The sequence below is a fragment of the Diabrotica undecimpunctata genome, chromosome 9, assembly GCF_040954645.1.
Source record: "Diabrotica undecimpunctata isolate CICGRU chromosome 9, icDiaUnde3, whole genome shotgun sequence".
Lineage (NCBI taxonomy): Eukaryota > Metazoa > Arthropoda > Insecta > Coleoptera > Chrysomelidae > Diabrotica > Diabrotica undecimpunctata.
The window spans coordinates 20,680,464-20,705,409 of record NC_092811.1 but is presented as its reverse complement, the minus strand read 5'-3'; the positions used below and the strand labels follow the sequence as shown (position 1 = coordinate 20,705,409).

At 34.3% G+C, this 24,946-nt stretch overlaps 1 protein-coding gene across 1 annotated transcript in view; it reads left to right on the top strand.

The window, feature by feature from the left end:
* The window catches only part of RyR (Ryanodine receptor), a 142,879-nt gene that overhangs the window by 76,457 nt on the left and 41,476 nt on the right, over nucleotides 1-24,946 (top strand). Inside the window, 21 exon segments of the mRNA XM_072542890.1 lie at nucleotides 598-748; nucleotides 805-979; nucleotides 1,437-1,634; nucleotides 1,914-2,272; nucleotides 4,688-4,825; nucleotides 4,884-5,036; nucleotides 8,963-9,357; nucleotides 14,804-15,155; nucleotides 16,366-16,723; nucleotides 16,807-17,113; nucleotides 17,307-17,543; nucleotides 17,654-17,808; nucleotides 18,401-18,679; nucleotides 18,734-19,540; nucleotides 19,665-20,068; nucleotides 21,264-21,801; nucleotides 21,964-22,099; nucleotides 22,180-22,425; nucleotides 22,821-23,010; nucleotides 23,094-23,367; nucleotides 23,845-24,147. Coding sequence (XP_072398991.1) covers nucleotides 598-748; nucleotides 805-979; nucleotides 1,437-1,634; nucleotides 1,914-2,272; nucleotides 4,688-4,825; nucleotides 4,884-5,036; nucleotides 8,963-9,357; nucleotides 14,804-15,155; nucleotides 16,366-16,723; nucleotides 16,807-17,113; nucleotides 17,307-17,543; nucleotides 17,654-17,808; nucleotides 18,401-18,679; nucleotides 18,734-19,540; nucleotides 19,665-20,068; nucleotides 21,264-21,801; nucleotides 21,964-22,099; nucleotides 22,180-22,425; nucleotides 22,821-23,010; nucleotides 23,094-23,367; nucleotides 23,845-24,147 — 6,155 coding nt within the window.

The following is a 24,946-nucleotide window of genomic DNA, read 5'->3' as shown; positions in this document are numbered from 1 at the left end:
GGTCAGTGGAATAGAGGGTTTCGTATGTTCTCATTAGTTCTTTGGACTCGCTGGACATCCCGGGAACATATTGTTGTCTACATCCTCTGGGGGAAAATGAAACAAGTATCGTGTAGATATGTCAGCCATTGTCGTAATAAAGTTGAATAAGGTAATTTTTCTTTGAAAATCACAATGGTAATGCAATTACGGTAAATTCTGAAAGATACAGGAACTTTTTTCGCCATATTATGAGAAGAGATTTTCCCAAAAAATTGATTTTGAGATATAATTTGATCTACTAGATCTCCTGTCGTCTTCCCGGCTAGATTTTTCTTGTGGAATAAACCTCAAACTATGCCATCACTAAAATATAATATTCAACGTGAAGTTGAGAACATTTACCTCCAATCAGCAACAAAGCATTCCTGAGTTTGCGCTCACGGTTAGTGGAGACTTGTGAGCGGATAGACACTATTTGGAAAGAATCATTTTTAAAACGGAAAACCTGCTCAGTTTAGCTACATTTTAATGTAAATTTGATCACTTGATACACTGTTTACACATTGGTTCTAGCTGTAAATAAAATGTATATTAATAATAAATCTCTTACTATAGGTGTTCGAATATTTCCTGGACAAGATCCTGCCCATTGTTACGTAGGATGGGTGACAACACAATATCATTTACACAGTAAAGACTTCAACCAAAACCAAGTATTAAAATCATCAGTTATAGTTTTAGACGATTTTGATCGCATAATTGATGGGTAAGTTTCGTAAAAAGTATAGTAACGCATTTTGAAACCAATTTGTTTATTTTCAGTGTGGATAGGCAAGCCTGCTACATGGTTAGAACAGACGAATTATATAATCAAGTCACACAAGATGCTTCTGGAAAGGGTGCGTCACAAGGAATGTTTATTGGATGCTTTTTGGATGCTGCTACAGGTATAATATCGTTTACTTGTGACAGTAAACCGACCTCATATCGATTTAAGGTAAGTGTACATAAAGTTTGACAGTAAAATTTAAAAATTACTCAGTTTAAATTTTTTTTTCAATTATGATGTAAATCAAGTTCAAAAATTGTCCTGAAATAATTCATTTTACAAAAGAATAATAAGAGAAAAGTAAATAGGTGGACACCTACGTACCTTTTGACCTCCTAAAGTACCCAAAAGCGTTGAAAAACTGTCTAAAAGCGTCAAATATCATGGACAAAGTGTCGTCTTCATTGTGAGAATGCTTCTATCCCGTAAAGCTGAGTCGAGAAAATATAACAGCCAGCCTAACTCTCAAGTCTAATTTCAGTTCTCTTGCACAAAGTACCTTTCTCATTTTATTGAAGTTTTTTCGAATAGAGAAAGCACGGAAACCACTTTATTTCCATAAATAAATCCGTAATAAAAACATTTATTCCAGTTCATTAAATATATATTCTAATTTTTTTTTTAGATGGAACCGGAAACCAAACTGTTCCCTGCAATTTTCGTTGAAGCAACCAGCAAAGAAGTGCTGCAGGTTGAATTGGGGAGAACTACTACAAGTCTTCCGTTATCTGCAGCTGTTCTGCAAAACAGCGCCAGACATGTCACCCCACAATTCCCGCCAAGGTTGAAGGTCCAATGTTTGAAGCCTAACCAATGGGCCAGGGTATGTAGAATAAACGTTGATACTCCTATATCTCGACAATAAGACTAGGTTCCGAGCAACAAAGTGCTGTTTCAGTTGCTTAAATATATTGCATATTAAAAAGGATTATAACCTTGTACTTACCAGCTAACTGATAATCTTCTAATTAAATAATATAATCTCCATGATTTAACAGCTGATTCATTTTAGTTTTTTTTTTATTTGTGGTATAATCTTAAATTGTTACATTTTTTATGTATCACGAATAATTCAGCACACTTAGCTTGCTTATGTTTATAGGTGCCCAATCAAAGTCTTCAAGTTCACGCCCTAAAACTGTCTGACATAAGAGGTTGGTCTATGCTCTGTGAAGATCCAATATCAATGTTGGCGCTACACATACCGGAAGAAGACAGATGCATAGACATTCTCGAATTGATAGAAATGGACAAATTGCTCAGTTTTCACGCTCACACTTTAACTTTGTATGCGGCGTTATGCTATCAGAGTAATTATAGAGCTGCGCACGTGCTGTGCAAACATGTCGATCAGAAGCAACTGTTGTATGCCATTAAATCGGAGTATATGAGTGGACCACTTCGACAAGGCTTCTATGATTTGCTAATTGCCGTTCATTTGGAGTCTACAGCAACTACCATGTAAGTTAACGTTTATGTATATGAGTCAAATAACAATATTATAATGATATACAGGGTGAAGTTCAACCACTTCTTTATATATAGCTAAGAGTTCTCATTTCATTTATGAGAAAATCATGGACCATGGAAAAAAATTCAACAACTTTTCCAAGGCCTAATTTAGTTAGCCCTAGGTTCTTTATAGCCATTATTTATAGTGTTTTTTATGAGCTTTTTATCAGATTTTTAAGATTAATTAGAAAATCATCGAAAATTACAATTTTTTTACATTTTCTCGTCATATTTTCAACTTTTGGGATACTTGTAACACTTATGCCTAAAATTTTATTATAAACTTGATAGTTTCGTAAAGTTTATAAATATGACAGAACTGAGAAAATCGTCGTTGTACATGTAATTTTGATACAAAAGGAAATTGGTTCCTGGGAGGAAACATTTTCCAGAAATTTAAGTCTGATGTATCTTTTAGATGCATAAATGAGAAATAAGTGATTGAACTTCAGATTAATATGTGCCAATCTATGAATTGTGTGTATTAACATTATCTACAGTTCGTTCACGATTGTATAACTGAAAAGAACTTTTAGTACTTCAGAGAAAATGTCATTCAATGGCGGGAAGTTTAGATCCTATCTTCGCGAAGTAATCCTAATATCTCCAGGTAACCACGTTAATTTAACATGATTATGTTAGGGTACTACTTGAATTATCATATGATCCTGTGGTATTAGCTTGGAAATCAAGGTGAAGGTTTGTGTAGTCATCCAATGCAATTCCTGCATCTTTAAGGTGTTGTAAGGTGTGTTCTATGTGGCTTGGAAGCATCTGCCTCTGGCTATCTTTGCAACTTGAAAAATTGAGCGAATGACTCTAAAGATCATCGATAGAACTTTGCTAATGCCTATACCAGCTCTTAGCCCCGTGTACCAGTATTACTCAGTTTTCCAAAACTCTACTTTCTCTAAAATTTCGATGCTTGAGCACCATAATTACCATTATAGTGCTCAAGCATCGTGGAAATCTATTCTGGAATATCTAATTTATATATTAAACTAGATATATGATCTCAGGTACATCGGTTAAACCTCATTCTGGTGCAATCATACTGATCATCCTTTTTCTCTATGAGCAATATAGGAAAGGGCAAGATCCCCGATCGATCAAAGGGTTTGAACCTCATCGCTAAGTAGATAGGTAGACACTTGAGGTAATACAGTAATACTTAGCCAGCAGATTGTTAGCTGAGTTTGGCCTGACTTCTTTTGGACCTTTGACAATCAGACCGCCATAAGATAGGGTATGAGGAATAAACTGCAGTATATATAACCCGTAGATCAGTGTCTACTAATTTAGTTGTCTGTTTAGCGTTCTTTGTGATGTGTGGTTTACAGCTCAGTCTTTTGTTCGTTACTACAACTAGATATTTATATTCTGTTTTGAAAAGAACTCCTTTTGCCATCATTAACTGATGTAATACAAGATCATTTTTACGGAGAGTTCTACCAATGTTGGCGTCATTATTTCGGACGCTTTAAGAGAAAGGATTGGTAGTAGATAGTCTGGAAGTAGAATATGTCTGAGAAAGAGGCTAGTATGTCCATAGTCATTTCTATTATTCTCTTAAAATATGGAGGTTGTATAGCTTTGCGTTTCTTGCTTGGTCGAACCCGGAAAATGGGCCCCATCGAGCGCTTCAGATTTCTGTAATTGAGAGGAACTAATTTTAATGTTCATGGTCTTAAAATCAGCATTAATCAATAAATAGGATGAGATAGTTTACAGTATTTAAATGTGTGTAAAGCGTAAAACAAGGTTGTATTCTCTTCCCGCTATTGTTCAACATTTAGGTAGAAAAAACATTTCAGCTTGTACAACAGAAAGAAACAGGTATCAAAATTAATGGTATTAATTAATAGGATTTCAGAGCACTTCAGAGTGAGGAATGCTCAAATTCCCCAATCTCAAACCCACTTTTATGAACAGGAACATCGAAATGCTACAAAAAAAATTTCGCGAATGCGTCCAATTACAGTGGAAGATGAGAGTAGTATTCTCCAATTGTGACTTTATGCTTTCACAAGATATTCAATTGGAAAATAACCGACAACATGCTCTTTAACGCCGATTGGTCTTCGTTTTTTTTTTCAGTTGAAGAGCTGAATAATTTTTTAATCTACAGTAAACACACGCGGCATCCATCTTGCGGGAAAAAAATAGTGTTGGAAACTGCTGCTGTGTAAAATCGAGAACCTATTAGATCGCCTTGGGAGCGAGATAAAATTGAGGAAATAGGAAAATTTTATATGCGATGGCATGATGGATTGAGAAATTTTTTCCACGGATGGGCTCTACCAATATTCCAATAAAGGGTTTTTATAGTTTGTTTGTTGATATTTGTCTATACTTTTATTTTAGGGAAGTTTGCAAGAATGAATATGTAATTCCAATTGGTCAAGATCTCAAAGATTTGTACGAAGACCCAGAAATGGGACACAGTTTAAGAAAACTAAAGGTAGAGTCCGTTCAACCTGTAATGAAGATGTCAGATATTACGTAAGATAAACCTCATTCATTTGTGTTCTCTATTTTTCTTACTATTTTTTATTTCTAGCGAGAATATTGAAAATATCAAAAACTTGTACGCTCCGTTCTTCCCCTTGGACGTTGTCAGGGATTATGTAATGCAGGCTCTTGCAGAATCGGTTGAAGTCAATCAAGTCCACAACAGAGATCCTATTGGAGGATCCAACGAAAATTTGTTCTTGTAAGTCGTCAAATTTATAGCTCAAGTATGTTTTATCGTTAAGTTTGCCTAAAAAGTAGTTTCTTCATAAATATATTGAAGACTCAGGTCGAATCAATAATATAAATTGATTAATAATAGTTTCATGATATCTACAGATATACTTTAACAATCAATGATATATTCATAGCTATATTTAAAATCAGTCATACATTTTTTGGTACTTTTAACAGTTTCTTTTAAAATCAGTCCAGACAATAGTTGCGTATATCACTAGGTACTTGAAAATCAGTCATGCCTATCTAGTTACTTTAAATCAGTCGACATACGGGCCTAGATACTTTTAACATCAGTTATGCGTTCATGGTTACATTTTATAAAAGTCATATGTCCTTTGCTACGTCAAAATCAATAATAACTTACTAGCTAATAATCTTATGTAATAATCACTTTTAAAATCAGTTATCCACAACTAGTTTCCTTTAATATCAGACATAGAATCCTCGTTAATTTTGAAATGAGTCATATATCCCTAGGTACTTTACAATCGGTTATAAACAACAGGTTACTTTCAAAAGCAGTCATAGTTTGGTAGCCATATTTCAAACCAGCCATGTGTTGCTTTTAAAATCAGTCATGTATTACTTTTAAAATCAGAGCTACTTTTGAAATGAGTCGTATATCTGGAGCTACTTTACAACAAGTTATTGGTAACTAATTACTTTCAAATCAGTCCTCATACGTCCGTAGCAACTTTAAAAATCAGCCATAGATTCATAGCTATATTCCAAATCAGACAGATGTCATTGAGTACTCGAAAAATGAATGATACCTTATTAGCTACTTTTAAAATGAATCTGAAATCTTCAGCATTTTTAAACTGAGTTTTACGTAACAAGTTACTTTTAAAATCAGTTATAAATCACTAGTTACCTTCAGAATCAGATGTCATACATTCTTAGCTACTTCAAAAGTCAGTCATAGGTTCATAGTAACATTTCAAATCAGCCATACACTTATTGCTACTTTTTAAATGAGTCATATCCTAGTTGCTTTACAATCAGTTTTGCGAATCTTTTTACTTTTTAAAATCAGTCGTTATATGTATTTATCTACTTAAAAAATCAGTCACAGGTCCATAGCTACATTTCAAATTAGTCATATATCCTTGGGTACTCTAAAAATTAGTTGTACCTTACTAGCCACTTTTAAAATTAGTCGTCAGAATTCCTCAGCATTTTTAAAATGAGCTTTACATAACTAGATACTTTTAAAATCAGTCATAAATTTTCTTTTTATAAATCAGTTACAAATAACTACTAGTTGCTTTCAAAATCAGTTGTCATACAGATACTTTTAAGATCACTTAAACGATAATAGCTACTTTCAAAATTAGTCTTTGTAAGTGCCTACATACTTCTAAAATCAAATAATACAATTCAAGTTACTTTAAAATCAATTATTTGTAATTCTTCTTCTTCAAGTGCCATCTCCGCGGCGGAGGTCGGCAATCATCATAGCTATTCGGACTTTTGAGACGGCTGATCTGAAAAGTTCATTTGATGTACATCCGTACCACTCTCTTAGGTTGCGCAGCCATGACATTCTACGCCTCCCTATGCTTCTCTTTCCTTGGATCTTTCCCTGCATAATCAGTTGGAGCAAGGTGTATTTCTCTCCACGTGTAATATGTCCGAGATATTCTAATTTTCTTGTTTTTATTGAATTTAACATTTCCATTTCTTTGTTCATCCTTCCCAGAACCTCTTTGTTTGTGACGTGTTCTGTCCATGATATTTTCAGAATTCTTCTGTACACCCACAGCTCAAATGATTCCAGTTTTTTCATTGATGTCGCATTCAAGGTCCAAGATTCCATTTCATAAAATAAAGTCGAAAAAACATAGCACCTCGCCAACCTAACTCTTAGTTCCAGTTTTAAATCCCTGGTACATAGAACTCTTCTCATTTTGTTGAAATTTGCTCTAGCTTTTTCTATTCTTATTTGTATCTTCTGATTGTAATCATTTGTGGAGTTAATCATTGTTCCCAGGTATGCATATTTGTCCACTTGTTCGACGTTGGTTTCGTTTATTAGAAGATTCTCGTTATTTCTTTGAGTTTTCGATATTCTCATAAATTTCGTCTTCTTGACATTCATTGTTAGACCATACTCTTTTCCATACTCTGCTATTCTGGTCACCAGTCTCTGAAGATCTTCAATGTTTTCGGCTAAGATCACAGTGTCGTCCGCATATCTAATGTTGTTAATGGGAACTCCATTTACCTTTATTCCAGCTGTTTCACCCTCAAGAGCTTTTTTCAGGACCTCTTCGGAGTAGGCATTGAAAAGAATTGGCGACAATACGCATCCCTGTCTTACTCCACATCTAATTTCAATTTCTTCTGACAGCTGTTCGTTAAGACGTACTTTTGCTCGCTGTTTATAGTATAAATTTGATATGATCCTGAGGTCGTTGTAGTCAATCTTCTTTGATTTCAGGACATTCATTAAATGTTTATGCCGTACTTTATCGAATGCTTTATTATAGTCAATAAAACATGCGTATATATCTTGATTGACGTCCAGGCATCTTTGTATTAGTATATTAAGTGAAAAAAGAGCTTCACGTGTTCCTAGGCCTTTGCGAAAACCAAATTGTGTATTATTAACGTCTATGTCCAGTTTGTGATATATTCGGTTATGGATGACATTAAGTAGTAACTTTAGCGTATGAGACATTAAGCTAATGGTGCGGTAATCGCTGCATTCTCTTGCGTTTTTCTTTTTAGGGAGACAAGTAAAAATAGATGTTAACCACTCTTTACATTATTTAAAAACTAATATCTTACATTACAATTCTGTGGCTAAAGGACTAGTTTCCAAGCCAACTCACCAAACACACACACACACACACACACACACACACACACACACACACACACACACACACACACTCTTTGGGTAATACGCCTGAACTATAAATTTGGTTCAAGAGTGTCACTAAAACATCAATGTGCTTCTCATCTAAAATTTTTAGGATTTCTATAGGAAGCATATCAGGTCCAGGGCTTCTCCCGCTCTTCATTGTTTTTAATGCGTGCAATATTTCTTCTTTTGTAATATATGGACCTATTTCTTCTGACGTAAGTTCTATGTAATTATTAGTTAATTAATTCTATTGTAATTAGAGAATTTTAAAATCAGTTGTAATCCATTTTAGATACTTTTAAAATCAACCATGCCATTATAGCGACTTATTTATCCTTAGGTCGCTTAAAATAAGTTACGTAGTTACTTTCAAAATCAGTCGTCATAAGTCCCTAATTTACTTTTAAAACCAGTTATACGTGTCGTCTTAGTACGTCCATATATGCTTTTAAAACCAGTAGTCCAATCATATTTACTTTTAAAATGACCTTAAATTACATTACTTAATTATTAATGTAAATTACTTACATTAAAGTGACATTACTTATAAAATCAGTCGTACGATCGTAGTGACTTTTAATAGGAATAAAATGTTCTCAGGTATTTTAAAATCAGTTATAATAGATAACTATTTTAGTTTATTTCCAAATCAGTGGTCATATATGTCCTTAGCTGTTTTTAAGATTAATGAATTTAAAAAACATATTCAACTGATTACTTTCACATTCAGTCTGTTATATAAAAAAGCATCAAATATTTTATATTTATAGAAAGCATTCAGAATATGCTGTACTCGAGAGTAGAATTGAGAGCGTAGGCGCAAAATTTCGGGCAATGCTTTTTAAATGCATTCATTTTTCGGTAATAATGTAATTTTTCATTCTGCGTTTAAATTTTTTAAAAATATTTATTAGTTTTCTCAGGATTCGAAAAAAATAAATGCATCTAAAAAGCATTGGCCCGAAATTTTGCGCCGACACTCTTAATTTGAAAATAAAATGTTTCGTTATTTTTAGGCCACTTCTGAAGCTAGTGGACCGCCTACTGCTAGTCGGAATGCTACGTGACGAAGATGTCGAGAAACTTCTCATAATGGTTTGTCCAGAAACTTGGGATCCATCGTTCGAAAAAGACGGCAAAGATGAGCATCGCAAAGGTCTTCTATCCATGAAAATGGCAGAAGGTGCCAAGCTACAAATGTGTTACTTACTTCACCACTTGGGCGATATACAACTCAGACACAGGGTGGAGTCGATTATAGCGTTCAGTCACGACTTTGTTGGTGAATTGCAAACTGATCAACTGAGAAGATATATCGAGATTAAACAGTCAGATTTACCGTCCGCTGTGGCAGCTAAAAAGACTAGGGAGTTCAGATGTCCTCCTAGAGAACAGATGAACGCCATTTTGTGTAAGTTCAAGAGAATATCAGGTACGTTGAAAAAATTGACAGGCGTATAATTGTTAGCTTGTTAATATCGGGTCTAAAATAACACGGTGCGAATATCTAACATAAATAATGTTGAAGAGTTTATTTGATATTTCTACATTTCTTGGTAGATATTTAAACGTTTGTTTTAGCTGTCAACGACTGAGCTTCTTGACTTCGTTAATTGATTTTTCCACAGAGACTATAAATTTTAGCAAATCAACTTTGTTGGTCAATATAAAAGAAAATAGAAAACTGTATAGTTTGTATCAACAGTTTGTCTTTTGTTTTTTTCACGGATATCTTCAAAACAGAGCAAAAAAAGAAAAAATTCTACAAACAATATGAAAAATATTTCTCTCTTGATTCATCCCTCCTTGTGGAGTATTGGACAATGAAAAATATAAAATATATGAAAAATACAAAAAATATGAGTAATATAAAAAATATGAAAAATATCTTCTTCTAATGGCGCTACAACCCTTTGTGGATCTAAGCCTGCTTAAGAACGTTCTTCGCTACTGCCCGATGTTAATGGTTTTAAGATCCCTCTTTACGTCGTCTATCAACCTTGTATGGGGCCTTCCACTTGTCCTACTCCCATCTCTTTTCCATCTCTGGATTACTTTTACAGCTCTATTATCTGGCATTCTTTTTAAGTGGCCACGCCTGTTTGGACGTCTATGTATTCATTGATGTTGTCAAAGAACCTTCTTCTTAGTCTTTCTCTTCTTCTCTGACCAATGGATCTATCAAGGAGCGTTTTTCTAGCTGGGTCATTTTGTTCCATCCGCATTACATGCCCTATCCACCTCAGACGTACCAACTTTACCAACTGCCATGTTTCTGGCTAGTTTTTTAACTGCATATTTAACTTCAAGAATCGTTAGTGGTTCATTTAGCCTCTTCTTTGTTCCCCTTACCTCATCTCTTTCGCCTTCCAGGTTTTCTTCTTCTTCCTCTATATTAAGTGCCTGGTTAAAGTATTCTACCCATCTATTCAATACATCTTTCCTTGTTGTTAATAGGTCACTATTCTGACTTATGGTTGCCTTGAATTATTTTCTGTTGATGTTTCATTATTTTATTTTAATTCTAATAAACTTATTCTACCCCAAAGAAATTCAATATTAAATTAGCTTAAATAAAGAAATATAGATTCCTGAACATATGAAAGATATTGAAAAATACAAAAATATGAAAAATGTAAAAAATATCATCTTCTTTTTTTACATTGAGCTGTATACCTAAGTATTCCATTTCTTCTGTCTATACGTACAGTTTCATTTTGTTAATGACTAATGATTCATTCGTGTAAATGATGACATATCTTACTTTTTGATACAGTTTCTGCTTTGGTCGCGTCGAATTTTGCTAGATCGAGCTTTTGACTCCCTCTATGGAGTCTTCATCAGGACTTCCGGCTCCTCAATGTCGTGAGATCCCCGAGCACTTCACTATTATACAGTGAATCAGTTAGAGTAAATACTGAAGTGAATGAACAAATTATGCCTAACATTATTTTCGTTAAAATGTGTTGCTTTTTTTATGAGTTGTCTTAGTTAACGAAAGAATATATTTTAGTAAAAATAAGACAATTTTAGTAAAAGCCAACTCTCAACAATAATGACAGTTTTTAGATCGACTTAGATCAAGTTATTGTAGAAATATTAAATATATTTTTAATACAATTTCTGATCAAATAACGAAGCAAATACGATATCTGCTTTTCGAGACCACTTTAGTAATAAGAATGTAGAGCTACAATTAAATTTTAATTTTTTTACATTCGTTATTTGATGTTTCGTACAAAATAACAATTTTGTTTTTATTGGCAATCAATAATTGGCTTTATAGGAATAACTTTAACATTGCATGCTACATGTTTCTCGGTGTACTAATGAGTATTTTTCGTCTTTAAACGACTCTATACGATGGAATAAATATATTTTTTGCAATTTTCGAGCCGGTTTATAAAATTTTAATACTTCCCAGTGAATTAATTATTCTTCTGTAAGTAAATACGTATGTCAATTTTTTATGTATTTGTGATAGTGTTGGTTCTTATTGCTACCATCAAGAACACTTTTCTTTTACAGTAGATTAATACAATTTGAAATTATTTAGTAGACTAAACGTTGATTTTTTTTTTCTGGCTTCTCTTTATTACATTTTTTTTATTTCGTTAAATATCAGTAGTTGGCTGTCTCTTATTTATTTTTGTACTTTTTGAATATTCGAAATACGTTCGAAAGTTTGGTAACCATTCTGGGACATTATTTTATATTTATATATATTTTTTGCGAGATTTGTTTAACGCTTTTTATGCACAGTGTTTAGTGAACTATAACACATTTGGAATTATTTTCAACAAATCATTGTAATGCTATCGTTTATAACTGCTATAGCAGTTTTAAAATAATAAAAAAAAAACGCAGTCCAGTGGGACTGCCGGTGGAAGTTACACTTCTATACACGCATTCGCCGTTACAAATTTATTTGGGAGTCAATCTGCACAATCATTACATATGTAATTTTATAGGTAAGACATAGCAGAAAGAGAAACAGAATTAATAACAACTTACTAACAATGAAGGATTGAATCAATATTTTGATGAAAATGTATATTTTTATTTTCATATATGTACGAAAGGAGTTGAATGCAAAATTTTTTTACACATACTCTGCAGTAAAATTCATTGTTTATTTTGTTATTAATATAATAATACAATACAAATTAAACTGCAATATTCATAAGTATTTAAAAATGACAATAATATACATAAAAAAATACACTACAATACAGTGCTACATAATTCCATATATAATAATACAATACAAATTAAAATGCAATATTCATAAGTATTTAAAAATGACAATAATGTAATAACATTAATAAAAAAGCCCTCCCCGACTGGGAATCGAACCCCAGTCTCCCGCGTGACGGGCGGGGATACTGACTACTACACTACCGAGGACATAACACAAATGTATTTCAAAATTGACAGTTCTGGATCATACAGTGATTTATTGAGATTATTATTTTGAAATACAAAAGAATAATATCATTATGAACATTTAATAAATAATACAAAACATATCACATAAATAATAATATTAATAAATATTTTATTGTATGTATAATATTATATGTATATATATCTTTATATAATATGTATAATATTAAATTATATATACAAAAGGAACATTTTTATATTCGAGAGAGGAAGAGAGAGAAAATATATCTTCTGTCTCTCTCTTACTCATTATCTTACATATGTAATGGTTTCGCAGATTCGCTCCCATACAAATTTCCAACGTGGAGCGCGCGTATAGAAGTATAACTTCAAAAACTGCAAAAAATCGTGAAATCTGACGTGTATGTCAAATGAAATTTAGGCGCGGCCTCCAATTTTATTGGTGAGCGATAAAAAACCACTTGACTAACCAAAACATATTCTGCAATTCTTCCCAATTCAGTGATAAGGCAATTCTTTTTGAAACCATCCCAGCTAACTGTTACAGCAGCAGTGAAACCTTTCATTCCTAATACAATTTTTGCTTGCTCTTACTTAGAGCTCTTTGATTCGCTTATCGCGGTGAATCATTCTTCTTGGATATGGTCGGTTTGGTTTTCGTTACAATTTTCTTTCACTCATGTCGGTCTGTGCATAGGTCTCTCCTGTTTCTCAATTTCAGGATTTTGATATTTCTTATGTCCTGATCCTCCCATCTCTCTATAGGTCTTTGAGTTTCTGGCTTCCATCTGGTGACTTTCTTAATCAATAGGTCGTTTTTTCTTCTCTATATGTGTCTCAGCCGTCCCAGTCTCTGCTCTTTAATAAATATAACTATATTTTCTTCCTTCATAATGTCTCTTATTTCATGGTTTAGTTTTCCTCCAAGTTTTCTTTTGGAGCTTCCTATAGTGGGATGGGACATCTAAAAGAGTTCTCAAGAAAAGCAATAAGTTGAGTTGAATTGAGTGTAAAACTAGCCGGATTATCTTTTTCAACCGTTTCTATAGCCGAAATACAATTAGGTCCCATGAGATTTTTTTTGGCTGGTTTGGGTGGCATCAAGAATGTCGAAGGGGGTAAAGAACTTGATGGGGCAATAGTAATGGAGGGAGAGAGAATGGTAGGAGTGTCACGAGGACTATCGGTAGAATGCTCTCTTTTTTGTCCTGTCAATATGGGCATTGAATTAGTTGGAGGAGAGATGGATTAGGTCCGTAATGGTAGCCGAGGTGGGTGTGTCGTTAACGGGAATGGACTCAATTTCTGAAGGTGGAAGTTCTTTTGATGAAGTTAAAGAGTCAGCTGAAAGTGAAGAAGAAGGAGGAGCATTAGCTAAAATAAGTGTGTGGTCTGGTTCACTGGGGACGTTAGGGCAAGACTCCGCGGTATGCCCCGTAAGCTTACAAATAAAAGAAAGAAAACATTCTAGTCTGTCGTTGGATAAAATAGTCTAAATGATATATTTTCATGGTTAATTAGCAGGGAAGATTGTACTTCGAAGTCCTCCTTGTCAGGGATTACAAACGTTACCCTACGAAAACTCATGATATGTGCGTATTGAACATCCGATGTTCAGAATTTCAGAAAAGTGACAGGTGCTGCTATCAATTGGCACATTATAGTTTCATTAGCCTATGGTTTTCCCAGTATATTTTATTGCCTGGTAGTATTCGTTCCGTTACTTCTTTACTTCTCTTATTTTTACCATTCGCTTCACAAGTCGTTTTTTCTTCTTTTCAGTAAAGAAATACATTCAGTGCCTTACTTTGTTTCAACAATGTGGTCTCATTATTCGATTATTATGATCCATTGTATATCGTTATTATGTGAGTATCATTATTTCCAATATTAGGTATCCTAATTATGTGAAATGTACTGTGAAACTGGCAAGATCTGCTTGAAATGAGTTTTTATTGTGGCTTCTTGTGCTTGCTGTGAACATATAGTTACTTTTACTTTAGTTTACCCTCAATCCTAAGACTCGTATCGCTTTTTGAAAGTCTTAAAAGTGTCTCTTAATAGTACCTTATTAGTATAATGGGTCCTAGTACAATGAAGACATCACCATAGGGCGGAATTTGTCTGTTCTTGGTTATGATGTGAAAAACTGTCAACAAACTTTTACCGACGTAATCTTTTTATCACTTAGATGTTTATTTGACAAACGCAAAATAATATCTGACTTATTTTTCCATGCAATTTCCGCAAAAATGTTCGGTTTAAATTGAAATATCAATTTCAATTGTTATTGGTTTAAAATAAATTATCAACTCAATTTAAAAAATATTTAATAATGTCTTACAAAACTTAAAACCAATGTGTTATAGTTCGAGTGTTTTCGGTGTTTCCCCAAAGGCTTAAATAACAAAAACCGTCAAATTTATTGTTACGGTTTTCCGATATTTTAGGCTTCAAAAACTTAGAAGAAGAAGACAAAGAAAACTGCCCGTTAGGGGAAGATCTATGCGAAAAAATGAACGGCTTCCACGAGAAACTCATGATCCATGTTTCCCTCCAAGCTCTTTTAACTCCAGCAGAAGAAGAGAATCCCGAAGAAGCTGTTAAACCTGGACCGATTAAAAAGTTGTACAATTTGATAAACGCTGTTAAAGAATTGGAAGAAGAGAACAAAAGCGAGGTTGAAGAACCCGAGAAGAAAACACCAGAGGAGATTTTCAGGAAGGTTCTTATAGATACTATTGTTAGATGGGCTGAAGAGACTCAGATTGAAACAGCAAGATTGGTTCAAGAAATGTTTAGGTAAGAGGTATTAAATACTACACATTTTTTAATAATGTAATATTATTTTATTATCAATTTACACGGTTACTTATATCGGTGCTAAGCACTTTCATCATTCAGGCAACTGCCTGAGCCGGAGTAACTTAGGGCATCCATAATGTTCTACCATCAATTTCTATTCTGTCTCGGGTAACCTTTCTTCCTGTCAAGTCTGTCGAATTAGGGGATGAACTAACTGCACCGTGGTATTTTCAGTTGTCAGTTAAACAGGAATATTATCTGCACCAGGAGCATTTCCATTCTTCATTATTTTTAAAATCACCCTTATCCCTTACTAAGAAGGAATCTCTGTCATCAAGTGCCACCAATCACGCACTTTGATGTTCATCGCCCTTCCTTCTGGAACTTATAATTAAATTTAATTGGTTGAGAAATGAAAAAGTTTGATATAAAAGTTAATTTATCTTTAAATATGGGACATTTTCGGATCTCAAGTTCAGTTGTGATAGTAGTGTCTAACTCATGGTTTTACCCGTGTAGGGTAGCTCCCTAGAGCACTTTGCTCGAAGGGCTCTGTTTCTTTCTAAGACTCTGAAGCTGAGTTTTTTTCTTCTTAGAAAGAATGTGTTTTATTTCCACCACCTAATAAAACCATAATGGCATTGTCTCTTCAAGGTAATGCCACAATAAGAGCGTACCGGCCAACTACGCAATATTACACCATATTGCGCAATAGTTGGACAAATTAATAAACATGGAAACTTGCACCAAGTTGCAATCGTTTTTCATACGTTTATTAGTTACACCGGAGACGACATCTCCAGGTATATCTCCTGATCTCTCGATGTTCTTTCCACCTGTTGAGCGGCTTTTCTTGAGTTGTCAAAAGCATACTCTTTTTACTTTTCAGTGGTCTATTTCTACAATAGTATACTACCAATTACAAGTATAAATTTTCAGTTGTTTATGATCACTTTTTTTTATATTTTTCTACAAAACAAGGTAACAACTCATCTGCTATTTCCGAGTTTACTATTCGTGGCACTAGTTGTATAATAGTTCTGCATCATCGTACCACTTTGGTTTATATTCTTTTCTACAGTCTATTGGAATGGTTTTTTTTTTCATCGACATGACAACTTTTCTAAGCATGCAGTGTATTTATTCCAATTATCTAGTTTAATGTTTACCTAAAAAGTGAGATTCGTTGACACAAATACCTTTTTAGTTTGCTAGTGAGACAGTACGACTCAGTAGGAGAGCTGATAAGAGCCTTGGAAAAAACCTACATCATTAACTCCAAAACCAAATCTGACGTAGCCGAGATGTGGATTGGTTTAAGCAAGATCAGAGCCTTGCTTCCGGTTCAAATGTCTCAAGAGGAGGAAGAGCTGATGAGAGAACGCTTGTGGAAATTGGTGAACAACCACACCTTCTTCCAACATCCAGATCTTATTCGTGTGCTGCGCATTCACGAGAACGTCATGGCTGTTATGATTAATACTCTCGGAAGAAGATCTCAGGCTCAATCAGACGCCAGTACTCAACAACAAAACACGGAAGGTGAAGTTGCTACCAAGGAAAAAGTAAGTAACCTCAAGATAAGCATTATACTACATTAGTTATCATGTAAGTGCTTTTATCAGTCTGGTAATTTTGTTATTTTTAGGATACGTCTCACGAAATGGTTGTAGCTTGCTGTCGATTTTTGTGTTATTTCTGCAGAACCGGTCGACAAAATCAAAAGGCCATGTTCGAACATTTTGACTTCCTATTGGAGAACAGTAATATTCTCTTAGCCAGACCAAGTTTGAGGGGATCAACTCCTCTAGATGTGGCGTACTCTTCCTTGATGGAAAATACAGAACTAGCCTTAGCTCTTCGTGAGCACTACTTGGAAAAAATTGCGGTTTATTTGTCTAGATGTGGTCTTCAGTCCAACTCGGAACTAGTTGAAAAGGGATATCCTGATTTAGGTAAGATTATTTTAAATTTTAGAAACAGCAAGCTAATTTCGATATAGATTAGGAATTAATGGAGTATATTGTCTACATAAAAATATGTATTCCATAAGGGAAGAGACAGGATTATGTAATTTGACCTAAATCCGAGCTCCTACTTACTATCATTCTGTAGTAATAAATACTTAGCAAAAAATTATCTTTTCAGGTTGGGATCCTGTGGAAGGTGAAAGATACTTGGACTTCTTGAGATTCTGCGTGTGGGTAAACGGAGAAAGTGTGGAAGAAAATGCAAATCTTGTAATAAGGCTTTTGATCCGAAGGCCCGAATGTCTGGGTCTTGCTCTAAGAGGAGAAGGCGAAGGTTTGCTTAGAGCTATAGTTGATGCGAATAAAATGTCAGAAAGAATCGCTGATAGAAGGAAAATGATGGATGAAGCCGAAGGTAAGTTAGTTATTTATGTATATTAATAAAAATATTTGTTTATTAGGTAACGCAATATTAAAAAATCACTTGGTTTCGAGGAGAAAGTGTCTTAACATTGTATTTTTTAGGAACTGTAGTTAACGTGGCTCAATTTACCCATCCTTTACCGGAGAGTGATGACGATGAAGACTATATTGATACTGGTGCAGCGATTCTAAACTTCTATTGTACCCTCGTTGATCTTCTTGGACGTTGTGCACCAGATGCTTCAGTTATTGCCCTAGTAAGTATAGTTCTTGGTGCATACCAAACTAAAAAATTCTAAATAGAAAACATATACACACATATTTAAGGTCGAACTAATGAATCATAACCTAAAATCTTGTTTCTTTTGGTAATGTTTCATTTTATTTCATTTTTATTTTTGCTTGACATTTTGATTGTTATATAGATTATAAAGAATATGAAACAATGTCAGGTATGTCAATCACACCATTACTTTTTCTGGTATTGTACAACACAGCTCTTAATAAACTTGTGTGATAATCAATAAAGAAATAATTGAATAGCTACTTACATTGAATGAAAAAATAGTAAACTAATGTCATCATACAGAAACTTTTTCAAAATTTTAGGCCCTTTCTGGGTCAACTGCTTCCTGATATAACAGCTACATGATACTGGTGAAACATGTGTTGTACCGATACTTTACCATGCTGTCCTTACTGATAGACCTTCATCTTTTTTCATTTCAATATGTTGTTTAAACCTGCAGTTCAAGTGACATGTAAATATGTTAAATCGCTTTCGAAAACTCAATAATATTGCAAATTATTTTTCTTATGTTATCTAATATTTTATTTTGAACATTTTAGGGTAAAAATGAGTCTCTCCGAGCTAGAGCTATTTTAAGATCGCTAGTACCCCTCGAAGATTTACAAGGAGTTTTAAGTCTGAAATTTACCCTCCACAATCCTGCTGCCGGAGAAGAAAGACCGAAATCCGACATGCCGTCAGGCTTAACCCCTCCTCACAAGCAGTCCATAGTGCTATTTTTGGAAAGAGTCTATGGTATAGAGACCCAAGAACTATTCTACAGATTGCTTGAAGAAGCATTCTTGCCTGATTTGAGATGTGCGACAATGCTTGATAGGGTAAAGAATCTGCTTTGTATATAATAGGTTTGTTGTAATATTTTTTTATTTCAGAATGATGGGAGCGAGTCTGATATGGCTCTTAGTATGAACCGATATATAGGAAACTCTATCCTGCCTTTGTTAATACAGCATAGTAAATTTTACACCGAAGCGGAAAACTATGCTTCTTTATTGGATGCAACACTGCACACTGTCTATAGATTGTCCAAGAATAGAATGCTTACCAAGGGTCAAAGAGAAGCAGTGTCTGACTTTTTGGTGGCTCTCACCAGTCAACTACAGCCGGCTATGTTGCTCAAACTATTAAGAAAGTTAACCGTTGACGTTTCGAATCTTTCTGAATACACCACTGTAGCTTTAAGGCTCTTAACGTTACACTACGACAGGTGTGCCAAGTACTACGGTTCTAGTGGAGGAGGAGGACAAGGCATGTATGGTTCCTCTAGCGACGAAGAGAAGAGGCTCACCATGATGCTGTTTTCTAACATCTTTGATTCTCTTAGCAAGATGGATTATGATCCGGAACTCTTCGGAAAAGCCTTGCCTTGCCTGACTGCTATTGGTTGTGCTCTACCACCAGACTACTCCTTATCTAAGAACTACGACGATGAATGGTACCATAGCAAATCAGATAAGTCTGGTACTGATGGACCTTACAATCCTCAACCGATTAACACGTCGTCTATTATATTAAATAATGATTTAAACAACATCGTTCAACAGTTCTCTGAACATTACCATGACGCTTGGGCTTCAAGAAAGTTGGAAAATGGTTGGCAGTATGGAGAGTCTTATTCTGGATGGGAGGGCAACAAGACGCATCCAAGATTGAAGCCTTATACGATGCTAAATGATTATGTAAGTCATCCTCATAAAACTTCACTTCTCCAATGCTTTTCTATATTTAAATTTCATTTATAATTTTTTAAATTTTATCAATATTGTATACTAAAATAATTTTCCAATAAACCTCTTTGTGTAGGAAAAGGAACGCTACAAAGAACCAGTCAGAGAATCCCTCAAAGCACTTCTAGCCATCGGTTGGTCGGTCGAGCAACAACAGGTAGACTTACCCTCCAACAACAGAAACTCTGGAGGTAGACAAGGTGGGGAAGGTAGTTCAGCGTTCAATTACAACCCCCATCCAGTCGATATGACGAATCTTACTTTGTCCAGAGAAATGCAGAACATGGCGGAAAGATTGGCTGAAAACTCGCATGATATTTGGGCCAGGAAGAAGAAGGAGGAATTGACTACTTGTGGTGGAGGTATACACCCACAACTGGTACCGTACGATTTACTGACGGATAAGGAGAAAAAGAAAGATCGAGAAAGGTCGCAAGAATTCTTGAAGTATTTGCAATATCAAGGATTCAAATTGCACAGGTAAAACCAAAATTTATTTTTCTAAATATTATGTATGCATTATTTCCTAAGAACCGTTGCTTGTCATCAATAACATTTCTACTTTGTCACAGTACAACCAACTGCTCACATGTCCTCTAACAATACAATCGAAACTCAATAATTTACATAAAACATCCTTGAAAACGAGTACAATTTTGATCCTGCTCGAAGGACCAAAAGTATGTAAAACACTTTTTAATTATTAATAAAAAAAACTGATACACTTTACACAAACAAATTCTTTATTTTAATGACTCGAGTATGTATAAAATATGAATGTTTCTCCTTGAATGACGGTACCTGAATGATGGTGTACACAAACAACCCTTATCGCCAAAGAGTGTAACAAAAATGTACTACTAGCAACAAGAATTTATCATCAGCAATTCCCTTATAGACGACAACCAAGAAGAGAAGTTTTTCAAAGTTTACTAGAACAGTTTCAACTGAGTGGATACGTAGGTTACGAGAAATCTGATCGAACAAAAACTATTGTAAATGAAGAAAATTAATTAAATGTAATCCTTAGTGTCACTGAGAATCCGCATATTGGTCGACTAGGGAAATTGCAAACGCTCTTGAAAATTAGTGGTCACAGTGTAGCAAGAATTTTAAAAAGTACAAGATACATCCATATAATGCACATTTGGAGATTAAGCTACTTTTTACAAGAATGGTGCACACATAATTTTCACTATTACTTAACTTCTAATTCACACTACATTCTCAAATACAGTCGAACAAGATGATCGTTGAATATTTGGGCTGGAATTCTTGGAAATTATGACATCAGACTCTACTGTTTCGAGGATCCCGTAAACAGAGAAAAGGAACATTTTCGGAATTATTGAAAGCAGTACCGTTGAACATACGTCAGAGAATGTGGATATCACATGATGGTGCTTCAGTACATCACAATTTTTTAATGAATGGCCATTTAAATGATAATTTTTCTTAAAGATGCATTGGAAGGGGGTGAGACAAAGGGTGGCCTCCATGATTTCCAGAGTTAAATAAGCTAGACTTTTTCTGGGACTATCTAAAGATAAGGTGTATGAAACATATCTTTTGGCTATTTATATGTTCCAGTCGCTACTGCTAAACTTACACTCAAAATTCTAATTATAAAATCTATGTAAGTCTCCTTTACAATATCATTTTTACTTATTTTTAGGCCAAACCGAGGAGGACAATCAGAAACGGAACAATCTACTGCAGGTCCAGCTGTAGAATCAAGGTTCGCTTACAGTCTCCTAGAAAAGCTCATTCAGTACCTAGATCGAGCCACCGTCAACATGAAACTCCTGAAGCCGTCACAAACATTCAGTCGGCGTAACTCGCACAAAAAATCATCACGTGACATTAAGTTCTTCTCGAAAGTCGTGTTACCCTTAATGGAAAAATACTTTTCGACCCACAGGAATTATTTCATCACCATCGCTACAGCTACCAATAACGTGGGTGCGGCGAGTTTGAAGGAAAAAGAAATGGTTGCAGCTCTGTTTTGCAAACTGGCCAATCTTTTGAGATCAAAATTGGCAGCTTTTGGAGCCGATGTCAGGATTACAGTGAGATGTTTACAGGTTCTCGTGAAAGGTATCGATGCCAAATCGCTAGTTAAGAACTGTCCTGAGTTTATTAGGACGTCGATGTTGACTTTCTTCAATAACACTGCTGATGATTTGGGGCATACCATCATTAACTTGCAAGATGTGAGTATATTTATGTTATGACTAAAACAAATACTTGTTTTTATGATTTTACATGTGTTAGTATAAACTCATATCTGCAGTTATCCTATTGACTGCACCAATTTTAATTACATTGTAGATTTATTTGCAAGTTTAGATGTTAAAATTACTTTGTTGTTTCAGGGAAAATATAGTCATCTACGAGGAACTCATCTTAAAACTTCTACATCATTGTTCTACGTGAATGCCGTAGTTCTGCCAGTGCTGACGTCACTCTTCGATCATCTTGCAAATTGCGAGTACGGCAGTGACCTACTACGTAAGTTAAAACACAGGAAACTAGAAGTACCAAGTTTTTTAAAGACTTGTATGATTTTTACATCTAAATTTTCATTTCAGTTGACGAAATTCAAGTAGCATCGTATAAAATTCTGCAGGCCCTCTATACTCTTGGAACAGATCCAACGTTATCTCACGAGAGGAAATATTTGAAGACGGAAATGGAAAAATACCGACCCTCACTGGGTTCCTGTTTGGGAGCTTTCAGTTCCACTTTCCCCGTAGCCTTCTTAGAACCACACTTGAACAAGCACAATCAGTTCTCTTTGTTAAATAGAATTGCTGATCATTCCCTGGAAGCTCAAGGTAAGATATGTAACGATGAATTGGTATTGCCTTAATATTAATGGAGTTAATAATAACTTTAAATATCTGTAATATAGTCATGCTCAGCTGACATAATATACTATTGACATAAATGATATAAAAATATACAGTACCCTTATGATTTATCATTAAGATATTTTCTGGGCCTACAAATATTTTCATAAATGATGTATTACTTCCCATATGATCCAATTTAAAACTGTCTTACAAAATAGCATAGTCTGTCATATTTAACAAGTATTCCCCCCAAACATTAACCTGTGAACAAGTTCTTTAGTTAAATTACCCGAAAATTTATACATTGAAGCCTTATAGTAAAGAAAATAGATAAAGAGTGTGACTTTAGATGCACACTGTACATATTTCTCTTTTAGATATTATGGCACGTATGGAAAGCTCGATGCCAACGCTGGAAACTATAATTTCTGAAGTAGATCAATTCGTGGACAGCGAAAAGACCTATTCTGACTGTCCATATATCATCGACGTCATAATGCCGATGTTATGTTCATATCTACCGTTCTGGTGGAGTCAGGGTCCTGATAATGTCAGTCCAACTGGAGGGTAAGCATATTTCAATTGTTATAAAGTTTTGCTAAGCTAATACTATCAATGAAAGACACCATTTTATCATATATTGTTTATAGAACTCACGTGTCAATGGTGACAGCCGAACACATGAACCAGCTTCTCAAAAATGTCTTGAAACTCATTAAAAAGAACATCGGCAACGAGAATTCTCCGTGGATGACAAGAATCGCAGCCTATACCCAACAGATAATCATCAACAGCAGCGAAGAGTTGCTTAAGGATCCGTTCCTTCCTCTTGCTGAGAGAGTGAAGAAGAGGACTGAAACGATGTTCCACAAGGAAGAGAGCTTGAGAGGTTTTATCAAGAGCTCAACAGATGATACATCTCAGGTAACTTAGCATGCTCTAAAAGTATTTTTTTTTTCAATACGAATATTACGATACGTTACATTTTGTCCAACTTTCGTTTATTTTACTAAATTTTATAAAACACCCAGTAGAAGAGTGTAATTCGTACTTAAATATTCTTTTCTTTATCAGTAACACGGATAATTCTTATCGGTACTCAAAGCATAGGGTTTCAAATTAAGTTTCAGTTCCAGTCGAAATATACAGCTTTGCAAAAAAATTAATCTACATACCGATCTGAAACTTTGTGTATGAATGCCGCACTGTGTCACATTGCAGAAAATGGGAAAAAGTTTTCCGAAAATAAAATATTTTCCCTGCTCCTGGTACCAATATTTTTGTACGGTATGAGGTCGCAGGTCATTATTTTTGTATTGCTTACCCAAATTATAAAAGCTGTACAAATATGTTTGGCCAAAAAGTTCAAAAATAATTCTACAATATTCATGTAACTTTTAGATTGAAGCTCAAATTCAGGAAGACTGGATTCTTTTAGTAAGAGACATTTACTCGTTTTACCCTCTATTAATAAAGTACGTCGATCTTCAAAGAAACCACTGGCTACGGCACAATGTAGCCGAAGCAGAAGATCTTTACAATCACGTCGCCGAAATCTTTAACATTTGGTCCAAATCTCAGTACTTCTTAAGGGAGGAACAGAACTTCATCTCAGCCAATGAAATCGACAACATGGTGCTCATTATGCCTACCGCGACCAGAAGGACCGTTGTTCCAGATGGCAGTCAACCAACTGTTGGAAAGGTAAATCATTTTTATTGTATATATATATATATTTGAAACGCGTCGATTATCAGTGCACCGAGCTTTCGACATCCTCTTTGATGTCTTCTTCAGAAACCTCTTACGAGGTCTCAGTCTCTCGAGCCCCCAGACACTATCACATTGATCACTAACCAATGCATTACTAAATAAATACTGGTAAATAGATTTAGAACCAAATATTTTTGTGAATTTAAAATATGCTCCCATTACATCCGTTGATGTGGAAAGAAGTTTCTCAATTTACAAATATATATACACAGATAGAAGCTATAAGTTTTTATTGGAAAATTTTTAAAAACATTTGCTCATTTATTGTTTCCATAATTCTAAGGAATAGTATTTTATATAACAATAAAAGACTGAAAACTTTTGTTTTCAAAACTTCCACGAAATTTATTTTAAATTGTTATCACTACAGCTGTTTCGGTAAGAGCTGTAAGAGTATAACCTGTAAGAATAAAAAAAAAAATTTTGTTGAAGTTTTAAAAACAAAAGTTTTATTGTTATATAAAATGAATTTCCATCAAATAACGGTCGAATCCATCACTTATTTAATAGTATTTTACTTTTTTACTATTTTCATTACAATTAATTAGTACATTAATTACCTACAAAGTTTTAAAATTGATTTATATTGTTTTCTAATTATTAAAATAAACATTAATTAATATAAACATTATTAAATATGTTTCCATTGACAGTATGAATATTTTCTAAAAAAAATGCATATTTTTGGGTAAATTTATACATATTAATGCGCATATTTTTTACTTTTTTT